The sequence below is a fragment of the Polypterus senegalus genome, chromosome 17, assembly GCF_016835505.1.
Source record: "Polypterus senegalus isolate Bchr_013 chromosome 17, ASM1683550v1, whole genome shotgun sequence".
Lineage (NCBI taxonomy): Eukaryota > Metazoa > Chordata > Cladistia > Polypteriformes > Polypteridae > Polypterus > Polypterus senegalus.
In genome coordinates, this window is record NC_053170.1 from 18,902,004 (window position 1) to 18,926,788 (window position 24,785).

The 24,785-nt window shown below is 43.5% G+C and overlaps 1 protein-coding gene, 2 non-coding genes and 1 pseudogene across 3 annotated transcripts in view; 2 read left to right on the plus strand and 2 right to left on the minus strand.

Annotated features, from left to right (window-relative positions):
• The window catches only part of lasp1 (LIM and SH3 protein 1), a 64,310-nt gene extending 53,791 nt beyond the window's left edge, over nucleotides 1-10,519 (minus strand). The window contains exons 1-2 of the mRNA XM_039739905.1: nucleotides 10,313-10,519; nucleotides 438-532 (exon numbers count right to left, since the gene is read on the minus strand). Coding sequence (XP_039595839.1) covers nucleotides 438-532; nucleotides 10,313-10,381 — 164 coding nt within the window. The 5' untranslated portion in view covers nucleotides 10,382-10,519. The remainder of the gene's footprint in view (nucleotides 1-437; nucleotides 533-10,312) is intronic.
• A 1,373-nt stretch (nucleotides 10,520-11,892) lies between these two features.
• Nucleotides 11,893-11,964, plus strand: trnac-gca. The gene has a single exon. It is a non-coding gene; the product is annotated as a tRNA-Cys (tRNA).
• Nucleotides 11,965-12,178: 214 nt separating this feature from the next.
• Nucleotides 12,179-12,250, plus strand: trnac-gca. The gene has a single exon. It is a non-coding gene; the product is annotated as a tRNA-Cys (tRNA).
• A 9,647-nt stretch (nucleotides 12,251-21,897) lies between these two features.
• On the minus strand, nucleotides 21,898-24,487 carry LOC120517897 (annotated as a pseudogene).
• Nucleotides 24,488-24,785: the final 298 nt, after the last annotated feature.

Below are 24,785 nucleotides of genomic sequence, written 5' to 3' on the forward strand. Positions count from 1 at the left end.
GATAGATAGATAGATAGATAGATAGATAGATAGATAGATAGATAGATAGATAGATAGATAGATAGATAGATAGATAGATAGATAGATAGATAGATAGATAGATAGGAAAGGGGAAATTCACATATATACTATGGAAGCATTCACAGGCACTCTTAATATTCAGTAGTGTACAGCTTTGGGGGGCTATGACTAAAAGTTAGCTAACCACAAACCACAGGTGAAACACACTAAAGCTTCTGTCAAATAGACCACTTAGCTATCAGAATTTGGATGATCTGACAATGGTGGGAGGAACTTAAATATAGAGAGACAGGAACCACACCAGTCAGATTTTTAATAAGCCAATCTCAAGTATCGCCATTATAAGGACATACAAAAACCTTTCTAAAGAGAACTATATGTGACAAGGACTTGAAGATCTAGGGCGTTGTACTCACGCGTTGCAGTAAGGTTTCTTGTCATAACCTTTGTAATTCTTCATATTCAGGGTCATTTTGCAGACTTCGCAGTGGAAACATGCTTTGTGCCAGAACTGCAATATAAAAAAACAAGGAAAGACCACATTAACATGTACAGATTATCCATGCTTAGGCCGATCCACAGGAAGAGAAGTCCGCTGTCTGGAGAGAAGACATATGCTCTCTCTGAAAGTGAAACTGACAAACACATCACAACAGAGGGCCCAATGGACGGAGGTGACGTAACGTGAATACAGTGGGGTCAGCGAGAGAAGAAGTAGAATAAGTAGAGACACCATCGATGATGTAGGCAGCCAATGACACAAAAGACACTATATAAAAGGATGGAAAGACAAGACAGTATGGCAGGAAGGTGGGCAGCTAGACAAACCGGTAAATAACACGAGGCAGACAGACAGACAGACTGATGGATACACAGATAGCGAAACAGACAGTACTTGATCAGCCTCCAGACATCGGCAGTAACAAAGTATAAAGTGAGAACAATAAAATGTAAGTGCAAAATACCACATAAGACCCAGACCCCCCTACCCCCCCCAGCTCCACACACAATACACGCTCAAAAAGGGCAGCGGCACTGGCACTTAAATTATAAGAGTTAGAGCCCAGAGATTAATCTAAAGTCTTAAAAGTGCGCAAAAATAAAACACACAGAGGTTCTACTCAAAATAATTTAAACGGACTGCTCATCATGAAGCCCCCCCAAATCACCAAGAAACCCCACTGACTGATTCCAGTCGATTTTCATCTCTCATTATCTCATTTCCGTTTCTGGTCAGAACACAAAGAAGCGCAGTTTAGCCCGGCAGTGTGGATCTGAGTGAACAGACTGAGCAGCTGTGGCCAAAGCACCAAGTCGGACCAACAGCAAACTCCACAAATACAGCAAGAGGAGCAAAACACTGAGGTGGGAGAAAAGGGTTTGTTGGAAATTGGAAATCTTAATGGTATGACACCAAGAATTGATGCTTGTTTAAAAAAAAAAAGAGGCCGCAAAGTTCACAGCAGGCTGAAATCCTAAATGCAAGAGGCACAGTCATGGCAAGTCACTTCCCGTTACCCAACAAAAGCCGCTTGTGCTTAAAGGAGCCTTGTTGAGCCCTCTGCCCCTTGCTCTTCTTGTTACAAGATCTGCAAACAGACATTTTTCAGGGTAACACTCAGACAGACTGATGTGCAGATAACGTGCTCACAAAAGAGGGTCCTTCACACAACCATTTTAAAACAAATACGCTAGGACTCAGAGCACTGAATTAGTCATAAAACCCTCAGTGGTATCTCAAATGACAGGAGACCGTTCAGTCCAACAAGCTGTCATTCCCAGCAGCCACTGCAACGGATCTTAGTTGAGCCAGCCTGATTAGAGATTTTTGAAAGAACTTTTCAAATAAAGCAGACTCAGGACACACTGAGGAAGTAACATGGAGGACTATTTAAGAAAGGGCAGAGTAGACGCTTCTCTTAGTGGACTTTTGATGTGGGTAGCAACTTCCTTCACGTGTTCTAGAAGTGTGATAGCCAGTGTGGGCTCACCAAATCAGCAAACTAAACAGCCAGTACTGCTGGGCATTTCGATTCACTTTACCGATTCGATTGTTTCAAAGTACCTTTTAAAGTGAATCGATTCTGTTGATTCGTTGGATACGCTCGGAGCAGAGTTTCTTAACTCTTTGAGAGTTTCACACAGAAATCAACATAGAACGTCTGTTGCTGCATGCTGTGGCTGCCACTTTGCCAAGAATATGCGGCCAAGTTGTCATTGCATGGCTGGGACACGGTCGCAGTGCACTGCAATCTTATCACTGTTAAGTGTTAGTCCTCCCTGGCCAACATTGTCAGTATAACGATTAACTGGGGGCTGCAGCCGTAACCTGACATTTGTTTTCAATCACTTGTATCAAAATCTGTCTGACAAGTCATTGTCCAGTTCAGAGATAATAATAGGCAAAACGTCATCCACGGAGTGTTTTGCTTGACGCATTCGCTTTATTCTCGTGCCAGATGCCAGTGCCATTTTTGCCTTGCTACTCATGCGAGAGCAGGAACTCTCGGTCAAACCAATGAACCTAACTTTCCTTCTAGCAACGAGAGTCCAACTAAAACATAACGGTTGGCTTTGTCGCAGTTTACAGTCGATTACCATCGTCAACATCAGCCCTGAAAGAGTGAAACTATGGGTCGCAAGTCCCCATTGTATACTATGGGAATGGGTCACACATGGCTTGCAATGTGTGTTGCAGTGGGTCATTTAAGCAGTCATTATTACTCCTTCCTGACGATCAACTGCAATTCTCCAAGGGGGACCCACACCACACCCTCATCATGGGTCTCAAAGAGTATAAGAAGGGCAAAACCAGGGTTGGCAGAAAGAAAAGTTTAAGAAACCTGGGTATGGAGTCTTACATTCAGGGGGGTTTAGGGTCCCCTCTGATATCACAAATATACAGTGAATAATTTGTACGTTATTTTGAGGGCGGCACGGTGGCGCAGTGGGTAGCGCTGCTGCCTCGCAGTAAGGAGACCTGGGTTTGCTTCCCGGGTCCTCCCTGTGTGGAGTCTGCATGTTCTCCCCGTGTCTGCGTGGGTTTCCTTTCACAGTCCAAAGACAAGCAGGTTAGGTGCATTGGCGATCCTAAATTGTCCCTGGTGTGTTTTTGTGTGTGCCCTGTGGTGGGCTGGCGCCCTGCCCAGGGATTTGCTCCTGCTTTGCACCCTGTGTTGGCTGGGATTGGCTCCAGCAGACCCCCGTGACCCTGTGTTAGAGTTGGAGAATGACTGACTAACTGACTGACTGACATTATTTTGAGATGTACACACACACACACAGTATTTATATATATGCATGATAATATTAATTATATATTTTAACACAATAATTCATATGACATTATCCCAGTTTCAGTTCACAATCCATGAGAACATATTTAGAATACATAATTAAAATAAGAAATTACAATACAGAATCACAAGTAAATAAGAATTGTGCAAATTGTAATGATTTGTTTGCAAATCAAATGAGTAAGAATCATTAGACTAGTTCTCAGTTAGTGACTCAGATCAAGAATCAAATGAATGACAATTACTAGGCAGGTTCTTGGGTAGGAATTCATTTGTGAATCAAACAAGAATCTTTACGCTTGCTCTCAGGTAGAGTGGTTCGTCCACAAATCAAGTGAACTGAGGCTCACGATTCAGGCAGTTCTTGCGCATGCACTTTAAACACCTACCAACGTCAGCAAGATGAAAGAATTGTCACACTGGTTCTTGGGTAGTGATTTGTTTTCAAATCCAATGAACAAGAATCTTTAAGAGGGATTCGCTCGCAAATCAAATCAATGGAGGCTCAGGGTTCAGACCAACTTCAGACAAACCAAAAGACGGCGCCGACAACATCACGCAAGCACTTGAGCACTCCCATTGAGCTCCAGTGAATCAATTTGTTCGTGCATAGGATTCACTGAAAAGAGCTGCTCAAACAAGAATGGCTTGTTCACAAAATCGCCCCTCACTATTCAGAAGGCAAGCTTAGTTATGGGACACCCTGAAATCCTGCCGGAGATGGTAGTGGAGGAGAGAACGAGGACAAAACTGATGGCCACTATGAATAAAGCGGCATATCCTCACTCTGACACACTAATACTGAGGACTTACGGCCAGCAAATTATTCAGCACAAGTGTGACAAGAAATGTTGAACGGCCTCCTTTATATTGAACGGCAACATGCCATTATAATGCCTCACTGGGACTGTGCTTTTATCCTCAGCCAAGTCAGAAGTTTTCTTTGTTTCTTTTTGTAATTTTTAAAAGTGTGTCTGTTTGAGGGGAGTTGTTGCTTGTTTGCTAGATTTCTTGAGCTTCTGTACACGCTGAACTTGCCCCTTGGGACAAATGAGAAGTCAAGCAAAATGACACCTCTCATTGGCTAACTGAACCAATTACATTATGCAAGCCTCCAAGGCAATTGAGGTCCATTCTTCAGGCAGGTTGTAATCAGAAGGGGCTTGAGTTGCCTCAAAAGCTTGCATATTGTAATCGGTTCAGTTAGCCAATAAGAGGTGTCATTTTACTTGACTTCTCATTGCATCCATAATGGCTAACATGGTACAACATGGCACAAATAAAACTCTATCTATTATATATTGCCTTTCATATCTATCTATCGTATAGTGCCTTTCATATCTATCTATTATATATTGCCTTTCATATCTATCTATCATATAGTGCCTTTCATATCTATCTATTACAGTGGAGGAAATAATTATTTGAACCCTCACTGATTTTGTAAGTTTGTCCAATGACAAAGAAATGAAAAGTCTCAGAACAGTATCATTTCAATGGTAGGTTTATTTCAACAGTGGCAGATTGCACATCAAAAGGAAAATCGAAAAAATAACTTTAAATAAAAGATAGAAATTGATTTGCATTTCATTGAGGGAAATAAGTTTTTGAACCCCTACCAACCATTAAGAGTTCTGGCTCCCACAGAGTGGTTAGACACTTCTACTCAATTAGTCACCCTCATTAAGGACACCTGTCTTAACTAGTCACCTGTATAAAAGACACCTGTCCACAGAATCAATCAATCAAGCAGACTCCACACTCTACAACATGGGAAAGACCAAAGAGCTGTCCAAGGATGTCAGAGACAAAATTGTAGACCTGCACAAGGCTGGAATGGGCTACAAAACCATTAGCAAGAAGCTGGGAGAGGAGGTGACAACTGTTGGTGCGATTGTTCGAAAATGGAAGGAGCACAAAATGACCATCAATCGACCTCGCTCTGGGGCTCCGCGCAAGATCTCACCTCGTGGGGTGTCAGTGGTTCTGAGAAAGGTGAAAAAGAATCCTAGAACTACATGGGAGGAGTTAGTTAATGACCTCAAATTAGCAGGGACCACAGTCACCAAGAAAACCATTGGAAACACATTACACCGCAATGGATTAAAATCCTGCAGGGCTCGCAAGGTCCCCCTGCTCAAGAAGGCACATGTGCAGGCCCGTCTGAAGTTTGCCAATGAACACCTGAATGATTCAGAGAGTGACTGGGAGAAGGTGCTGTGGTCTGATGAGACCAAAATAGAGCTCTTTGGCATTAACTCAACTCGCTGTGTTTGGAGGAAGAAAAATGCTGCCTATGACCCCAAAACACCGTCCCCACCGTCAAGCATGGGGGTGGAAACATTTTGCTTTGGGGGTGTTTTTCTGCTAAGGGCACAGGACAACTTAATCGCATTAACGGGAAAATGGACTGAGCCATGTATCGTGAAATCCTGAGCGACAATCTCCTTCCCTCTGCCAGGAAACTGAAAATGGGTCGTGGATGGGTGTTCCAGCACGACAATGACCCAAAACATACAGCAAAGGCAACAAAGGAGTGGCTCAAGAAGAAGCACATTAAGGTCATGGAGTGGCCTAGTCAGTCTCCGGACCTTAATCCAATAGAAAACCTATGGAGGGAGCTCAAGCTCAGAGTAGCACAGAGACAGCCTCGAAACCTTAGGGATTTAGAGATGATCTGCAAAGAGGAGTGGACCAACATTCCTCCTAAAATGTGCGCAAACTTGGTCATCAATTACAAGAAACTTTTGACCTCTGTGCTTGCAAACAAGGGTTTTTCCACAAAGTATTAAGTCTTTTTTTGTTAGAGGGTTCAAAAACTTATTTCCCTCAATGAAATGCAAATCAATTTCTATCTTTTATTTAAAGTTATTTTTTCGATTTTCCTTTTGATGTGCAATCTGCCACTGTTGAAATAAACCTACCATTGAAATGATACTGTTCTGAGACTTTTCATTTCTTTGTCATTGGACAAACTTACAAAATCAGTGAGGGGTCAAATAATTATTTCCTCCACTGTATATATTGCCTTTCATATCTATCTATTATATAGTGCCTTTCATATCTATCTCTCTCTCTATCTAAACAGCCATCTCAGTGCATCATGCAGTGTACAATGAACGTGACCACCCAATGGACAGGGGGTGGTAAACTGGACTCAGCCTCTGCCCCCACCCGCACCTCCTCAGTAAAAGGCCGTCAGCTGAGGCTTATAAACCGCACATCCTTGCGCCAACAGGTTAGGCCAAGGCCTGCATCAATACAGCAGCAGCTGCCCTAACTAGGTCATTGCTGGTGTCTGAAGCTGGCAGCATTGCCTCATCCCCTTAGCAGATGCTAGCCCAAGGACAGAGTGAACAGCCCAGGTAGCTTTTGCCCAGGCCCTGTAACCAGCAGCTATTTGTAGATAGTGGGTTGACTTATTACACTGCTAAGCACTGGATGAAAAACGATTATAGCAATCAGCTTCAGTCTGACAGCAGCAATGATTCAAGGAGAAGAGAGTGACAAAACTGATCTGCAAAATCCTCGCTCGAAAATTGAGGGCAGTACAGGCTGCACCCGTCCAAGCATCTGCAGAGGTGCAAGAGCTGGGCTATTTTTGGAGAGAGCTCAGCAAAACTGACGTCAGCAGAGCTCTGCCCACTTCCCACAGCGGACTCAGGTGCTTGAGAGCATGCAGTCTTGAGTAAGAACAAGCATGAATGCACACACACACCTCAGGGCATAAGAGAACACCCCCCCGCTGCCAATCCCGACAACAGTGCAGGCACACAAATCGGCACTGCCACCCTAGAAGAGATCGGTTCACTAGCCATCTCGAGCCATTGAGGGCAACGCTTCACAAATCATCTGAAAAGTAGCACACGCCACATGCCCGCCTGCCTGCCTGCTCACTAGGTAGCATGGCATCACCGATAATCGCCTGCCACACTCCACCGGGGTCCTGGCCAGACCGTTGTGTGGTACATGTGAGCACTTGTTCCGTACTGCAGGCTAAAGGCGAAGCAGCCAGGCACAACTCGGCACATTCCACAACACCCCAGGAGACGGGCCAGCCCCACGCAGAATCAGTCAAGTCAAACAGAGGCTGCTCCGCCAAGCCCTTGAGATACAAATTCCCGCAGCTTAGGCTCGGAAAAGGTTTCTTGTTTCTTTTTTTTTTAATGACGTCGGGTCTGCGCGACAAATTCCTTTTCACAGAACTGCTACAGCGCGGGGCGTGCGTTTCTGAAGTTTGTAATGAAGTATAGAGTGAGGAGTGTGGCCTAAAGGGTGTGGTGCGCTCACACACACACACAGACAGACAGACAGACGTCTACCAGACAACAAGAGTAAATCAAGTAGGCCGCACTAGAAGCTTGAAATATAATCAGCACAACTTAACAGCCGCTCTTTCTTTTATGTGAAGCTCCCATCGCAAAGCCCTGAAAATATCTGAAGCGAAAGCTCCTGCAGACGAAACCAACTCTGTCTTGAGCAGGAAATGAGTTCACCGGTGCTTTCCATCTGCTTCACATTCTAGCAATGGCAAACGACTAGCGGGATAAGCTTCGCCAAATCCTGGTAATGCCTAAATAGTATGGGGGGGGGGTGTCTGAAAAGTAATTAAATTCTGACTGACATTCGTTTGCCGAAGCTGAAAACGTAGGCCTTATAAAAGAGACTACTGCTGGGAGAGAAAAGACTGAAGGACTTGGGGGTCCGAAACCATTTTTTTTTGCCTGACGCCTTTAACAAAAGGGAGTTTTACAACATCTGAGATACCATACCACAGTTCTAATGGGGAGCATGATTACTTGCTCATGGGGCACACACTGGTGTCAGGAGTGGGATTTGAACCCACAACCTCAAGGTTTGAAGTCAGAAGCCTAACCCACCACAACACACTCCCTGCCCATGAACAAATCTCCTCATGGACGGGCGCTGTGTGGCGTTTTCCAAGCCCATGTAGACTCGATCATGACCAATACGAACATGCTTGCATTTCTGGCCAACTTCAACACACTGTTGCAGGCTATAAACTGGTCAGTACCGACCACAACCTGCCAAAATATGTGCTCAGTTTTATATTTTATACCACCGAAGGAAGCCTGACAAAACGGGTAGAACTTCCAAGGATGCACTGTGGTCACATTCTGACATCACATGCTAGAACTTAAAAAGCCTCAGAGTGAGGGGATGGTGGGGGTGCCAACTGCAGCTAGCGACCCTGGCTAAATAAAATCTTCTGGCAGAGTAAGCAAAGCAGCAGATTGCCGGCGAACAGACATAAAACCCACACTCAGGAAATGAGCTTTGCTTAACCTCCAAAATGTTTGGATTCAGCCCACGTATTAATAGCTATACCACCAGGAAGGGGTGCAGCCCAAATGCTGTCATTTTTGGGAGCTCGGACCCCACATCCCACTCCTAATAAGTTGGAAGAGAGTGCTGCACGCCACAACCATCTCACAGGCCGCCTCACAGGTGCCTTTCCGAAAAACTTTCCTATAGAGGGGCCTCAGCAAACCAGTTGGCAGAAATCAGTTCAGGTGCCCACTGCTAGCAAATACTTCAAAGGGCAGACACAATCCCACCCGGCTGCTCCCTGATCAGTCAGAGTCAGCAAGCTTCAGTCAGCGGCCACTTCCGTGTGTACCGCTGTAGAAGGTTAATTAGCAACTCGAGCGGAGAAATCCATGTGGGGACCAAATCCACTCTCCAAGACACTGATAAAGTTGATCGAGCAGAACTCTCTCAGCGAGTCTCGTACTCGAGGACACCAATGGAAACGAAGGGGAAGTGCGTTTCGGGATGAAGCCAGAAAGCACTTCTTCACGCAAAGCGTTGTGGGAATCTGAAAACGAGCTACCGACACACAGAATTGAAGCAGGAACCTTGACAGCCATGAAGAATCTGGAGGAGATATTGGGAGAGCGAAGCTGTAAAGCCAAACAAACGAGCGTGATGGCCCGAATGGTCTCCTCTCGTTTGTCAAGATTTTTGGGTAGACTTTAGGAAGGACAAACTCCAGCCTGTGTGAGGCAGACTCTCCGAAATGGATGAGGAACATCAAACTGTGCATGTAAACCCCGCACAGTGACACAAAGCGTCCCGAGCTAAAAGGCTTCTCTTAACTGACAAGCCAAGAGTGGTTTACTTTACAAACTGGAAAATGAGGTCCCATACAAGAGGAGGAGGTGGAGGTTAGTCTTTGAGTGGAATGATTGAACTTCACACCTGCAAGTTAAGACACGTAGTGGCAATGTACCAGGGAGGGGACAGAGGTCTGCGCTGACCACCAGTGTGCAGACCCTACAATGGTGGTGAAGCCAAACAGTTGGGACGGCAAGTTGTGAAAAGAACGATTTTTTTGTTTTTTGTTTTGATCACATAGTGAGTCAAAGTGGGCCCTTGCCAGGTAATGAGTAAGACTTGCTTCTGACCAGAAGATCGCTCAGAAGAAGGGGGGCACACAGAGTGCCACTTGGTCCTGCTGACAGAGTCATGATGAGACAGTCAGCGTGTTAGAATAACGTGTCACCTTTAACGGGTGCACAGGTACCCTGACAGAGTGGCACGGAGTCCTACCGTTATCTGGGAGCGGGCAGAAGCCCACCTTCGGAGTTTTGTCTCCGCACACCCACTCTGTTCTGAGCTCTAACCCTTCTAACCCTAGGGTCCCAAAGGTGGGGCCAGCGGTCCTGTCCTTCCTCCGCTATCGGCTCGGACTGACCCCGAATGCACAGGGTGTGGGATTGTGTCAAACAGCCCCGCATAACACGAGAATGTCGCAGCACTTCTGGACGCCCGTTCTCGGCCCGGAAATGCCCGACTCCCGGACACATCAGCAGTAGCAAACAGATGCCAAATGCTTGCGGGCCCGAGCAGGGCTGCCGCTAAAATCTACAACAGCTACCCACAACCGTCTCGGAGGCCGTTCCCCATAACCAAGCACGGCTCCCACCAAGAAAAATGGTCGCATCTTCCTGAGCTGCGCGACTCGGCCTCACCTTGTCCAGGCAGTTCACCTTCTCCGTCGGGTAGACGATCTTCCCGCAGCGGGAGCAGCTGGGGTTCATGCTGGCTTACAAGGTGGCTGCGACGAGTCTGAAAGGCGCACTTTGTTTCCGTGCAAATCCGCCCGTTTTCCTGGCCAAACTGCAGCTCCGCGAACGCGCGATTACTCACGGCAGCCACCGGGGGAGGCCAAGGGGGCGGGGTGGGCGGGGCGCTCGTGCGCGCGAAGCGGTCACGCCTGGCGCCTGCAAACGCTGTTTTCCAGCGCCCTCTCGTGGTCTCCGTTTCCAATGACAGGTATCAAGAATCGCCCATCAGTTCATGACAGGTTATCTTTTTTGGAGCCTAAAAATGTTCTCCATATACTAATCTTTCAATTTTTTGTCTTGACAGAAACTCAAACTCCGCCACTCTAGATTTAGATTAACCGAGATTTAATATGCTGCAAATGTTTACTTCAATAAAGCGAATTAAGGTAAGCACACTTCAACATTTACTCAATCTTCTTCTGGCACCAGTGACTCCATTACAGGTGTGCCAGGCAGTCAAATCCAATCCACGAAACAAAAGGGCAAAGCAGAACCCACCCTGTTTTGTGCAGGTATAATTCTATATAGTAGTATATTTACAAAACATATTAAAAATTGACATTAAGTTAATCGTTCCATACTCTGTTATACATTGTACAAGTAAACGTGGCGCAGTCTATTGTCTGGCAATTTCATCACGGTTCAATATAAATGCAAGAGGTATACTTAGTTCTGTATGTTTTGTTATATAAAAATGTTAAATCCTGATTTTTTCCTAGGCGGCCACTTTCAGACGATCACGTCTGATCCCTGAATCGAGTTCGCGATGTTTGCACATAGCGCCCTCTACGTGACATAACGAACTGCAGATGACTTATTTAAAGGGGGATTTAGGATGTTAAATGCGAACCTGCTTTGAAACTCCAGAAGATCAGATGTGCACAAAATGTGTCCATTTATAAGCAGAACAGATGGGGCTTTCAGAGGTGCATAATGTCACTATGCAGGAATGGCGTCCCAGCCGGGCTTGGTTCTCCTTGTGTGCGTGTGTTCGGGCGGAATGAAACATTAGTCTGGTAAATTCCGGGGGTTTCGAGCGCACTGCACAATGGTGTCAAAAATGGGGGGGTTGGGTAGGGTGGAATCTTATCCCATTTATCCATCCCATTTCAAATAAATACGGAATGAGCTCATCTGAAAATGTTAAGTTACCAAACATTGAAAACTGTTCATTTAAATTAGATTGATTCAAAAATTCTTACATTTAAAACGTTAAGTAGTTTTGTTAGCTGTGATCGGTGTGGTCTGTGTTGCAGTTCCAAACGTGTGTATCCATGTTGTGGCTACTGCGCCATTTGCCCCACCACGGACTAACAACGATATCTTGGTAGACTCGCCCGACACCTAAGCGCCTGGACGTTTTTTTCTGAGATGAGATTTGAATAACAAGCACACTAAAAATAATTAACTTCAGTCAATTACAGAATAGGCGGCCTAATATGACGCCTTTTTTTAGTTATTAATTCAGAATTAATAACGTGGAAGGGGGTATAGCTCAGTGGTAGAGCATTTGACTGCAGATCAAGAGGTCCCCGGTTCAAATCCGGGTGCCCCCTCATTCTTCGGATTTTGTCAGAATGAACTGGTTTATCCTTATCAGATTTTACCTCTAGACATCGCCGCTTACTGCCTGTAAAACGAGTTTAGAAAAAATGCTACGTTGAAAATATTTGCAGAAACATTTTATCATCCAATCAGTAATCTGCAAACTAATACGAAAAGAATAGGATGTCTGTTTCAGGAAAATCTAATAATAATCACGATAGACAAGGGCGTATAGCTCAGTGGTAGAGCATTTGATTGCAGATCAAGAGGTCCCCGGTTCAAATCCGGGTGCCCCCTGTAACTGAAACAGTGGATGTTTGTACGTTCTCTTTGCTACACCGGACCTCCATTTTCCACGCCCCTTGTTTGGTCCCTACCGACTGCCACGTCTAGCTTCCCCGGGCACGTCCAGCAGTGGGGAGGGCGGAAGCGGGGAGACGTGAACGCGCCTCAGACGTCGCCATCTGTAGAAATTTGCTGCCCCCAGCGGTTCTCCGGAGAGACAACACAGAAGCCGGCACATTCGTCTTCACTGTTTCCTCGTCCCTCTGCATTGATCTTCCTGCCAGACACACCGTTCGACGGCATTTTACATCACCTACAGAGCGCTGACGTCAGGGGCGTGCAGTCTCGCGTGTGGTTTCCATGCCAACGCAAACATCTGCCAGCTTAAAGGGCACGAAGTACGCCGATCAATAAAAAGAAGAGAAATAAAGGGCGTGCAGCGGCAATCTGCCGAATACCAAATCCACATTCTAGTCTTCATTATCTCAAGAGTTAATAAACGAGCAGCGCGCCTTTAACTTTCTGTATATTTATTTTTTCATTTCTATCTATCTCTCATATAGTGCCTTTCATATCTATCTATCTATCTATCTATCTGTCTATCTATATCTATCTGTCTATCTATTATATAGTGCCTTCTATCTATCTATCTATCTATTATATAGTGCATTCTATCTCTCTATCTATCTAACAGTTCTATAAAGTCTGATTCTCTATCGTCACTCATTCTCTGGCCCCACTTTACCCACTAGGCAGTGTCTGTGTGATCAGTTTTGATTTCAAGGTAGTTATCGGCCTTCACTTAGACTGTAAGCCTCGGAGCGTCAGGAGTAAGCGTGAAGTCCCCAGAGCAGGGCCGGCTCTACCACATACAGTACATGAGCCTGGCGGTTGCCTAGGGCAGCAGTTTTTTGGGAGACAGCATGTTGTCAGTCATGACAGATGTAGCATATATAGAAGCACTTGTGTTCATAAGTCAATGGAGGGACCCCCGGGGAACATCTAAAAATGTGCTGCTTGATAGTGCGAAGAGTTCACAGGTACAGCGAGTTCAGCCCTTTTTTATTTTTTCCATCCTATTGTATGTAAAACACGATCCATTAGGCAGATGAGCCTTTCCTCTGTCTGTGAGGTACTAAACCGTACGTTCCTAATTCTTTGCTGCATTAGCTGTACTGTACGTCCGGGTGAACACTCATTAGTTGTCAGCTCTCCCACATGCAGAGCCCACACTTTCAGTTTTTTCATTACAGGGCTTTCCAGCGCTTAAACAGATCAGAGGCAGTGCTTCCCGGTGATGAACAGTCATGTAGTGTGACAAACCCAGTGACTCGGCTCATGTAGACTGTGACTCACTCTGACATTTTCAAATAGTATGGCATTTGTCTTTAGTCGTTAGGTGGGCTTGTGTGTATGCGAGAGCTGTCAGCCAATGAGGTGTATAATGCAGCAGTGAGGGATAAGGAGCGCAGGTGACTTGGACCTCGCACAGAGAAGAGAAGCTCGTCTCTGTGATGTCTCGTGTTTCACGTACCACAACAGAGTGGAAATAAAAAGAACAAAAAGGAGAGTGATTGCAGGACAACTTGCTATACCTGGAAAGCATTCATACAGGACAAGCTTTGCCAGGCAGCATGTTATTGAGTGTCAGAAAAACAGGTAAGGTTGTGATACATTGAAAATGTGAAATTGTGATCGAAAGTCATCATGAAGTTGTGTAGTTGTGGTCCTCTGCAGTTCCTAGTTGTGTAATTTGACATTTTCAGGTGATGAGATCAGCAATTGTAGTTGTCAAATTTGACATCCTGTGCAACTGGAATTCATGTAATGTGATGCCAGCCTAAGTGTACAATGAGAGACGCAATAGTAGTAACATCTTCATGTGTACTGAGAACTGTCAAACTCTTATTTGTATGTCACACCAACATGCAAAATGGGTGCCATTATAAACAAAAATACATTAACAAACAGAACTTTATTTCATTTAATGGAAAACACAAATCAGTGTAACTTATGCACTCTTTACTCCTGTTTCCATTGCTAAAATATGGTGGAATAAAAGTCTGAGAAAAACTATATTGTGTGGCAGTACCCTGTGGTTCCACAATGGAATCGTAGAGAATGTGAAAAGTAAGTAACACTGAAGATAATCAGAAATCAGAATAGAGGAATAATAATTATATTATGTTCTGTGCATATATCTAGGCAGAGATAAGTCATTTAAAAGGCTTAGATCAGTAGGGCCTAAGTTAAGAGCAAAGCTAATATATGCATTAAGCTAGCCACTGCAATACATTGCAAAAAATCTACTTTTTCAAAGTTTTTACAAAAAGGATAAGTGTCTGTGTGTCTATCTATGCGCATGTCCAATTGCTATGTCTCGGTCAGAGGGTGCATTACAAACATTCATAATAAGAGAATGCCTTGCACTTGTCATTCCAACAGATGGCGCATCACAAACATGAGCACTGCTTTTACAACTCCAATACTAAATAGCATATAACAGAAATAAATACATTACATTTGTCATTCCCACAGATAGCACATCACAAACATTCATCGTAATAAAATGCCTTGCATCTGTCATTCCAACAGATGGTGCACCACAAGCATTAACACTGTTTTTACAACTTCCATACCAAATGGCATATAACAGAGACATCTGCATTTCAAAAATCATTCCAAATGATGGCGCATCACAAACTGGTAAGCAAATGCCTTGCATTTGTCATTTCAACAGATGACGCATCAGAAACATTCTCACTACTTTTACAAATCTCATATTAAATAGCATATTATAGAAACATATGCATTGCATTTGTCATTCCAACAGATGACGCTTCACACACATTAACACTACTTTTATGAATCTCATACCAAATGGCTTATAAAAGAGACATATGTATTGCATCTGTCATTCCAACAGATGGTGCATCATAAAGATTTGTAGTAACACATTTTATTACTACATATTTTTGTGATGCACCATCTGCTGAAATGACAAATGCAGTGAAATTTGTTACTGCACACATTTCAAATGCATTCCAGTAGATGGCGCACTCTAAATGCTAACACTGAGGTGTACGTGGATTACTTAGACATCAACCCGTCTTAGAAAGGCAGCACGGCTGATTTAAATATACATATAGAGTCAAAGCTGCACCCAGAGCTGATCCCAAGCCTACCAGAGATTTTACCAAGCATCAGCCTCCCTTCTGCACCAACATGCCACCCTTTAGTATGTGCCACTGTGGCAGTGGGATATAAATCAATTCAAGCCCCACTGCTGTTTCAGTGTGTACCGCTAAATCCATCCCTCAATCCCCCATCCATTTGTTTTTTTGCCTACTTCTCTAATAAAGATTTGTGTGACAAACTGTAAGTGTCTGTGCTGGCTGCATTAGGCAGGAGGTCAGAACTGATCCTGGTGTGGATGGCATTCATTTGTAACTCAAACTTACACGCAGTTATGTAAAATAACGGGCAGGCTTCTGAGGAGTGCCCAGTGAATAGCCCACTCAGATTTGAAGGAAACATGCAAACGCCATGCAGAAAATGAATGGGCTCTTAAGTGAATCCTGATCCCAGGAGCCATGAGGCAGCAGTTCTGATAACGTGGCCCCCCGAAGTGAACCTCTCAAGCTGCCGATGCTCCATCTACATTCTACAGGATCAATTGCCCCATAGGTGTGCTGCATGTAAAGCACCTCAGGATGACGTTCACCATATAATGTCACCGTATAAATTAATGTCTGCGTGCTTTCTTAAAATTATGAGTGAGCACCGTCTTCTCAGACCAAACAAGTTGTAAAGTCCCCACACTCGTATTATGCAATTTTGTTCTTCCTTTTTAATTTAAGCACAATGACCGCCTGGAGACTGAGTTCTCATTTGTGAAGATGGCTTAAAACTTTTTGCGGGCAGACTTGATTAAGCGGCGATGGACTGGATGAAGTGTCTCAATGGGACGCCACATTATCTGCTTACCAATAACACAGAGGTAGATCAAGCAGCTCAGCAAATAAGCCGGATGTTTTTCATTTTCTCATCAAGTTAATGGTGCATGGGGAGACGTAACCTGCCCGGGCAGTAATGGGCGCACAGCAGGAAGCGGTGCTGGCTGGCGTGTCATCACAAGACATCTCAACCTTTGACCTGATGGCCACTGTGTCCAGCAGCCACGACGACCCAATCAAGTTCTCCTTTGGCTTCTTCTTTGAGTTAACAGTTTAGCAATAAACAAAAGCATCACTTCTCTTTCTTTAGTTTCCATTGACACTTTACGGAACCTCGCAGATTGGTTTGTTTCTCGTCGGGTTTCCATTGTTCACGTGTTTTCTGCTATACTCAGCACTTTCTAGATGTGTTTTCTTTTTTTTTACGAAACAGAAAAGTGGCTTGTGCTTGTGGTTGAACTGATGACGCCAGTGCTGCCGTCCTTCTCTTGCGCTTCAGCAAGGAGGAAGTTGAATCTGTACACTTAGCAGGTTTGTGACAATTATTCAAACAGAAGCCAGATGAGCGTCTAGGAGCCCTGTGGTGACTCAGACTTCACGTCTCACAGCTTCATGAGTCCTCAGGTGGCACAAACCCAAGACAGGCCACAAATGAAAGGAGCCCATTCAGTCCATGTTGTGTCTTCTCGAAGCACTTCATAAAGACATGACTGGGTTTCAATCTGAATAGCAGAAGGATGCATGTTCAGCCACCATCAGTGACTCTCTGGACAGCAGCTCAAGTTAACCTTTAGTCCAGGGGTGTCAAACTCCAGTCCTGGAGGGTCGCAGTGGCTGCAGGTTTTTATTCTTACCATCTTCTTCATTAGTGACCAGTTTCTGCTGTCAGTGTTGACTCAGGCCCTTTAGTTGTTTCTTTTTCCTTAATTAGCAGCCAAAAAATAATGAGACACAAAACAAGCCACCCCATCACACAATATCTGAAAATGAAGAAAGGTGAAGGTCTCAGTAAGGCTGATCTCTCAGCTCACCAAAACACTTTGACGATGTTCTTTTGAAAAACAGAAAATCAACAGTTTTGGAAATGTCAGCTGTGGCAGAACGAGAGCAACAACAAGCCATGGAATTAAGTAACGAGTTTAATTAACGGCAAGAATTGGCTTCTCATTAAGAAACTGGTTGGAGTTTGAAGCCCCAGTTTAGCTGGTCATCTGTTGGCTCGTTTCACGTCTGATTTCTGTTTGGCTGCATTTTAATGAGGAAACAAATCAATTCAGAGAACTGAATCCTTCTAACAGGGCTATTAAAATGTGAATTAGCAGCAAAAACAGGTCACTGATTAGGAAACGGGTTAGAATGAAAATGTGTAGCCGCTGCGGCCCTCCAGGCCTGGAGTTTGACACCCGTGCTTTAGTCGGTGGGAATGTCAAATCTAATGACTGCAATTGTCGATCTTGTTATCTGTGGAGGTCAGCTTACAGGAGTAGAACTCACAGGGCATGTCAAATTAGATGACTGGAGTCCGTGACGACTTTCCAGCACAGTTTCATACTTCCAAAGGGTTGGTGTGTGTTTAGAAACCCATGCAGACACAAGGAGAACGTGCAAACTCCATACAAGGAAGACCTGAGATGTGATCCTTGGTCTCCTCACTGCGAGGCAGCGGCGCTAGCACTGCGCCACCCTAAGTAGAAACCATCTGATCAAAAAGAGAGTGTCCTGTGCTGGTTAGCGCTACTCGCTGATGGATCTAGCACCCATGCCCAGATGTTCTTCGTGTCAAGTGTTCCTCCCATATCCGCAATAACTGCCATTTCCAAACTGGTCCTGTGTGGGTGTATGTGTAAGTGAGCAGTGATTGGCTTTTTATGGGCTCAAGGTGTACTGGTATCGGACCTTACTTTTATCTTATGTTAATTAGTACTGTCTAATTTAATTTTCTCTTTCTTCATCCTTCTTTGGGCTACCTCATTTGTATGAAAATGTGCTATATAAATCAATGTTGTTGTTATAAGAAGAAATACATTAGAAAATTACCAATCAAAAAAATACTAAATAACTGCCAAAATGGGATTATGAGAGGAAGTTCCTGCCAAACTTATGTTTTAATTTCTTTTTGAAGAAGCAACCGGAATAGCTGACCAAACAAAGCATACATTATTTATTCCAAATTATTCCTATTTTGTGCCCTAGGCCAAGCTTATTAGTGCGCCAACCAACTGTTCACTAGCTAACCTCTATGGCTTTACAGCCAACCTCACCACCCCCCCACTTATGTTCTGCACCCAAAATGAAAGCCTAATTTTCCTTAATGGTGGCACCAGCCCTGCTCAATCCCAACCCTGAAGACTGATTCTGAACCTAGAAGCTGAAGGCATCAGCAGAGATTGCTTACAAAACTTGATCTCAAGTTGGTTAACCGGTCAGAACACCAAGAGTACAAATAAGAGGAGATTGGGGTCATCAGGGGAGTCCCTCAGGGGTTTGTTACTTTTCCTGATTTACAGTAATCACAATGATTCTGGTATAGTTAATAAACTTGACAACAGAAATGGAGGGATGGCAGACACTGAAAGGCAGCACAAAGAACTCAAAAGTACTTGGAGAAGCTTCAGAACGTGGCAAACTCCTGGAAAATGTAGTTTAATGTAGAAAAGAGCAAAGTGCTACACGTGGGGAATAGGAAGATCAATTATAAATACAAGAAGGGAAGTAACCATTGGAAAGGATTTGATTAATTTATGTTGATATAATGTTTCAAGTGCAAGGCATTTTATTTTTGCGAATGTTTGTTGATGTGCCATCTGTTGGAATGACAAATGCAATGCTTTCATCAACTAAGCAATGTGCAGAAGCAATTAAAAAGTCAAATAAAATGTTAGGTTATATCGCAAAAACTGTTGGAATTTTATGCTCAGACTATATAATGCACTAGTGAGACCACATCTGGAGTCCTGTGTGCAGTTCTGGTCACCACACTTCAAGAAAGACAGAGCAGCACTTCAAGCTGTGCAGAGAAGAGCAACCGAGAGCATTCCAGAACTTGAGGACATGTCCTACTATGACAGGCTATATTAATTCTGTTAGACCTCAGTGCAGCATTTGACACTCAGGTCAGACATGACATGCTACTGTCCAGAATGGACAACATGCTGGGTATCTCTGGCACTGCCCTCCAGTGGTTCAAGTCCTATCTGACTGATAGGCAAAAGTTTGTTAGTCTTGGCAACAGCAGATCCAGCTCAGTGCCAGTCACACAAGGAGTTCCTCAGGGCTCTGTCCTCGGCCCTCTTCTCTTCTCTATTTATATGCCTTTCCTTGGCCATATTATTTGTAGCTTTGGACTGGGCTATCATTTTTATGCAGATGATACTCAACTCTATTTCAATGTTAAAAGTGGAACTTCATCAGAGCTTTCTCAGCTCACAACCTGCCTCAATGAAATTAATACCTGGATGGAGCAGAATTCTTTAAAATTAACTCTTTAAATTTAACAAAACTCACCTCCTACAAATTGGGACTAAAATGCAACTTAATAAAATGAGCTCCTTCCCAATCCATCTTGGTGATGATCTCATCAGACCTGCCTCTACTGCAAAGAATCTTAGTCATTTTTGATTCCTCCCTCTCTTATTTCGCCCATATAAATCACATTAAGAAACGTTCTTACTTTCACCTCCGTAACATATCCCGTGTTCGCTCCTTCCTCTCCTTTTCTAATGCTGAGAAACCTGTCCATGCTTTTATCACATCCCACATCGATTATTGTAACTTGCTGCTGGCAGGTGCCCTTTGTAATCTTCTATCACAGCTCCAGCTTATTCAAAACTCAGCTACAAGCGTCCTTACTCGAACCAGCAGCAGCGAGCACATAACATTCATCCTGCTCCGTCTTCACTGGCTCCCTGTGTCTTACAGAATCGAATATAAAATCCTACTAATAACCTACAAAGCCTTAAATAACCTCGCACCAAACTACATCAGTGACCTTCTCCATCACTATGTGCCTGGCCGCCCACTAAGGTCCTCTGAGCTTGTTGTGCCCCACACTAATCTACACTCCATGGGTGACAGCAGGGCCTTCAGCTGTATGGCGAGCGCCCAGACTCTGGAATGACCTACCGAAATTAATCAGGCCAGCTGACTCCATGAATTCTTTTAAAAAACAACTCAAAACTCATCTGTTCAGGACGGCTTTTAGCTCTACTTGACTTTATTACCCTTCTTTAAGTTTACCTCTCTGTCAAGATGCTCATGTAACCGTTATGTGTGTGTGTGTTGGACCATCAATTATGTTGTCTGTTAGGCTTTTTTTTCTTCTTTTTCTTTGAATTCACTGTCGTAATCTTCTTTATTTATTTGATTTGTACAATGCTATATACTGCATATCCTGCCGTTCTTTCTTATATTCTGTAAGTCCCTTGAGCATGGGAAAGGCGCTATGTAAATAAAATGTATTATCATCATTAGGCTAAGAGAATTAAACCGGTTTAGTCTCCGGCAGAGGAGACTGTGTGGGGGTCTCATTCAGGTATTTAAAATCTTCAAAGGCTTTGATAAAGTCGCTTAAAGGTGCTTCTCGTACTCAAAGACATCAGTGGAAATTATGGGGATGTGCATTTAGACTGAAGTCAGGAAGCTCTTCTTTATGAGCTGAAGCAGAAACTCTGACAGCCTTTAAGAAGAATCTGGATGAGATGTTGGGACACCTTAGATATGATCTAAACAAAACATGCCTGATGTGACACTAAATCACCAAACTCTACCTGCATGTACATGAGGGTGCTTTATTTTTTTATGGCCTTTTTTCCTGATTGAGGTCTTGCCGCCTACAGTCATTCAGTGGGCACCATACAGTGCAGATGTAGATCACCTCTCATCTCCAAGAGACAGGATTTAAACCCTGGCCCAATCTCTACAATGAGGATTTTCTCACATCACATGCGCAGCTTACAATGATCGGCATCTCCAACTGTTACCGATTAAGAGTGAGTGAGTGAGTGAGTGAGTGAGTGAGTGAAGATGTGCCGACCAGTAAGTCTTGGTGTCCACACTGGTACCAGGATAGGCTCCTGATCTCCAGTGACACCAGTTCTAAAAACTGAATTATTCCGTTTCTTTTTCCGTTTTTTTTGTGGTGGCGCCCCACGCCACCACCACCTACTCAAAGCATTATGATGCTCCAACATTGATGGACTAAAAGCCAGAAGTCTACGTGACCATCATCATCATCAAGTCCTTCCGTGAGAACCCTAAATCCAAAGAGGACTGTTTCATTTATGTTAGGTAGAATGCCCAGAGGGGACTGGGCGGTCTCATGGTCTGGAATCCCTGCAGATTTTATTTTTTCTCCAGCCGTCTGGAATTTTTTTGTTTTTTCTGTCCGCCCTGGCCATCGGACCTTGCTCTTATTCTATGTTAATTAATGTTGACTTATTTTATTTTCTAACTGTGTCTTTTATTCTTCATTATGTAAAGCACTTTGAGCTACATTTTTTTTGTATGAAAATGTGCTATATAAATAAATGTTGTTGTTGTTGTTAACATCAATCTGTCTTCTTATATATAGTGCCATTTACGGACAAAGGCACATCAATCCATGCCTCAACCATTTTGCGAACTATAAAATGTAAACCTGATCATACTCTGCATCTTTTGTACCCCAAATTACACAATGCAGTAGGCCAAACCAGGAGAAGAGTAGCAATTTGAACCAAATTTTTTATTTTCTTTACAAAAATATAAAAGATGTAGTGTTTAAGTAAAAACTGCATTACAATGAAAATAAGGTTCACATTTGGGAATGCGGAGGTCTAGGTCTCCCATATCGGGGAGTCTAATGCCACCGACATTTCCAGAACACTCTGGTCAAGTCAGATAATAGGGCTTCCAGCATGCACCCCAAAATAATCAGATTGAGCTTCAGTTGAGGTAGCACATAGTCCAGTCCATCCCAGTTCAAGCAACACTGTCCCAGTCACATGAAGCTCATCTTGCAGCCCAAGCGTCTGCCCTTAAGGAACATGCAATCCACTTTTTCCCCCAGTTTGTTTGAAACACTTTAGGAAAAGAACAATTGAGTGATCCTTGGTGTCCAAGTGTGGACCACCCTTTCCATTTTCCAGTTTGCTGAGCGAGCACACACACTGATATGTGCCCTAGATTAACACAAGGCCCATTCAGGTTTTGGTTTAAGAGTCCAAGACAAGACATGCATGTCTTCCTGCATATTCCTCACACCAAAGATCTCTCTTTGCCTTAGGATTTACTCAAATCCACAGTTTTAAGAAGACAAATACTGTTAGGAGAATGTGGTGCCGCAGTGTTTTTGGAAGGTAACGATGCACCGGTCATTTCTACAGCACACCTATCGAATGCTCAGGTCAGGTTCTATTTTGCCATAATCTGGGCACGCATCCATTCAAGGCCAGCAGGCAACCTAATTGGAAGAAGGGGAAAATAAATTCATAAGGACAAGGAGAGAGTGCCAAAAGAAGCACTTTGATTTTTTATTTCTTATTTTAAGCCCCTTCTAAGCCCATCTGATTGGCCTCCATACTCACCCTTCTCCTGTGAGTGCACAGCACCCTTGAACATGCCACGCATGGTCTTTGATGGAGGTCAGGGTCAGAATATGGGAGATCTCCGCTGCTGTCATTGAGTTCTTCACATCCTGTTTGTTTGCAAAAATCAGCACTGCAGCATTTTTAAGATCCTAGGAGAGAAAGTGAAGAGTGTTCACTTAGATTTGGGGCTCCACTCTGACAGAAATAGCATAGTGGACAAACACAGATCAATAAATCATTTGGTCAGGGAGCTACTTTTAAGTCCTGTCCTTGTTTAATGGTGTCCTTAGTATCTCATTATCTCCTAGGAACCCATCCAGCCGAAAATATAAACATCAAGAAATGTTCAGATGGTCAACAAAAAAAGATTTTAATCAAATCTAACTGAAAACAGACAGAAGAGTAAATCCCCGCTGGACATGATTACCACCGTAACTGGGCTGGCATGCCTGTATCCCCCCCTTTCAAAAAAATCAACAAATGTCTTAAAGTTATAAGATAAAAGTTACACTCCCAAGAATCTCCCCATCGCCACCCTCTGATAATTACCTCATGTGCCAACATCTTGTAAAGCTCTTCTTTTGTCACTGCAATTCGTTCCCGATCTGTGCTGTCCACAACCAGAACAACAAACTGGGGAGAAGAACAAAGGGAGAAAAAGAATAAATGTATTAATTAAGGAGGAAAATGATCAGCTCCAACTGCAAAGTTCACATGTCCATCATCTAACAATATTTACCTTTGTGTTAAAGTAATAGGAGTTCCAGGAAGCCCGCAAGCTGTCCTGTCCACCAAGATCCCACATCAAAAAATGGGTGTTCTTCACCACAATTTCCTCCACATTGCTGCCAATGGTAGGACAAGTGTGAACCACTTCCTTTGTCAAGCTGAAAGAAAAAAAAAATCATTGTACGTTCATTATCCTTGTTCAGTTTGACAGTACTACAGAGTAGAACTCACCAGGTTAGGTGAGGAATTCCAGATTCATCTTAAATGCCATCCACCTAAATGCTAACACTATATCCGTTCCTGTGACCAACCTGTTTCTTTTGACACAATGTTTCCCTTTCCAAAATGAAAATTTGCATGAGACTGATGGGAATATAAATGCCAGCCAGCCACTCTTATGCTAACAAATGCATTGCGTGTTTCCTAAATGTGAACAATAAGTCTGACAGCTCTGTCCCCAGGGCTGATACAGCCATTTATTGATGATCGTATCCTATTCAATTTATAAGGATTTTGCTACAAATCATAAGGAGGGATGTGTTTCATTATTTCTGTACCAAATATTATTTAGCTTGAATGGGCTAATAATCCAGCTAGGGTGCAGAAGAGACAGTAATCATATCTTCGTTTCCTTTCCGAGGTTGTATTGTATACCAGACCCACCTAAAAAATTGTATTTTTTTTATTTCTCATTAGGATTGTTTTTAAATATGGTAGAAAGATTTCACTTTGTGGAAGTACCAGTCATATTGTCTAATTAATTGGGTAACATTGGTCTAGCGGGCACTCTTTATCTTTGTGTAGTACATTACACCAAGTGAATACATTTATTTCCCATTAAGTATCAATAAAGTACTACTTATCACCTTGCTGTCTCATCACGACTAACAACTTGAGCACAGATATTACCGACTACTAGTTTTCATAACTAACATTAAAAGCATGCTTGACAGGAGTTTGATATTGTCTCTCTATTATAAAGGAAAATCTTGAGACAAGACTATTGCCAAGAGATTTATTCAAGTCCTGCCCTCTTCTCAACCATTTTCAATCACGCCCACAGCCCACTCACCTCTCATTCGTGTGAATGCTTTTGACAGACACAGTTCCTGCTCTGTTAGCTCTTATAAATTTTGACGTCTTCCTCACTTTAAGTTCCCAATAAAAGAAGACTTATTATGCCCAAATCTTATTGAAGAATTTCATCACCAAGGGTTATCAACAGAAGAAATGAGTACACGGGCAATCCTAGCACTGAGAAACGATGACGTCAAACGAATTAATGCAAAAATTGTG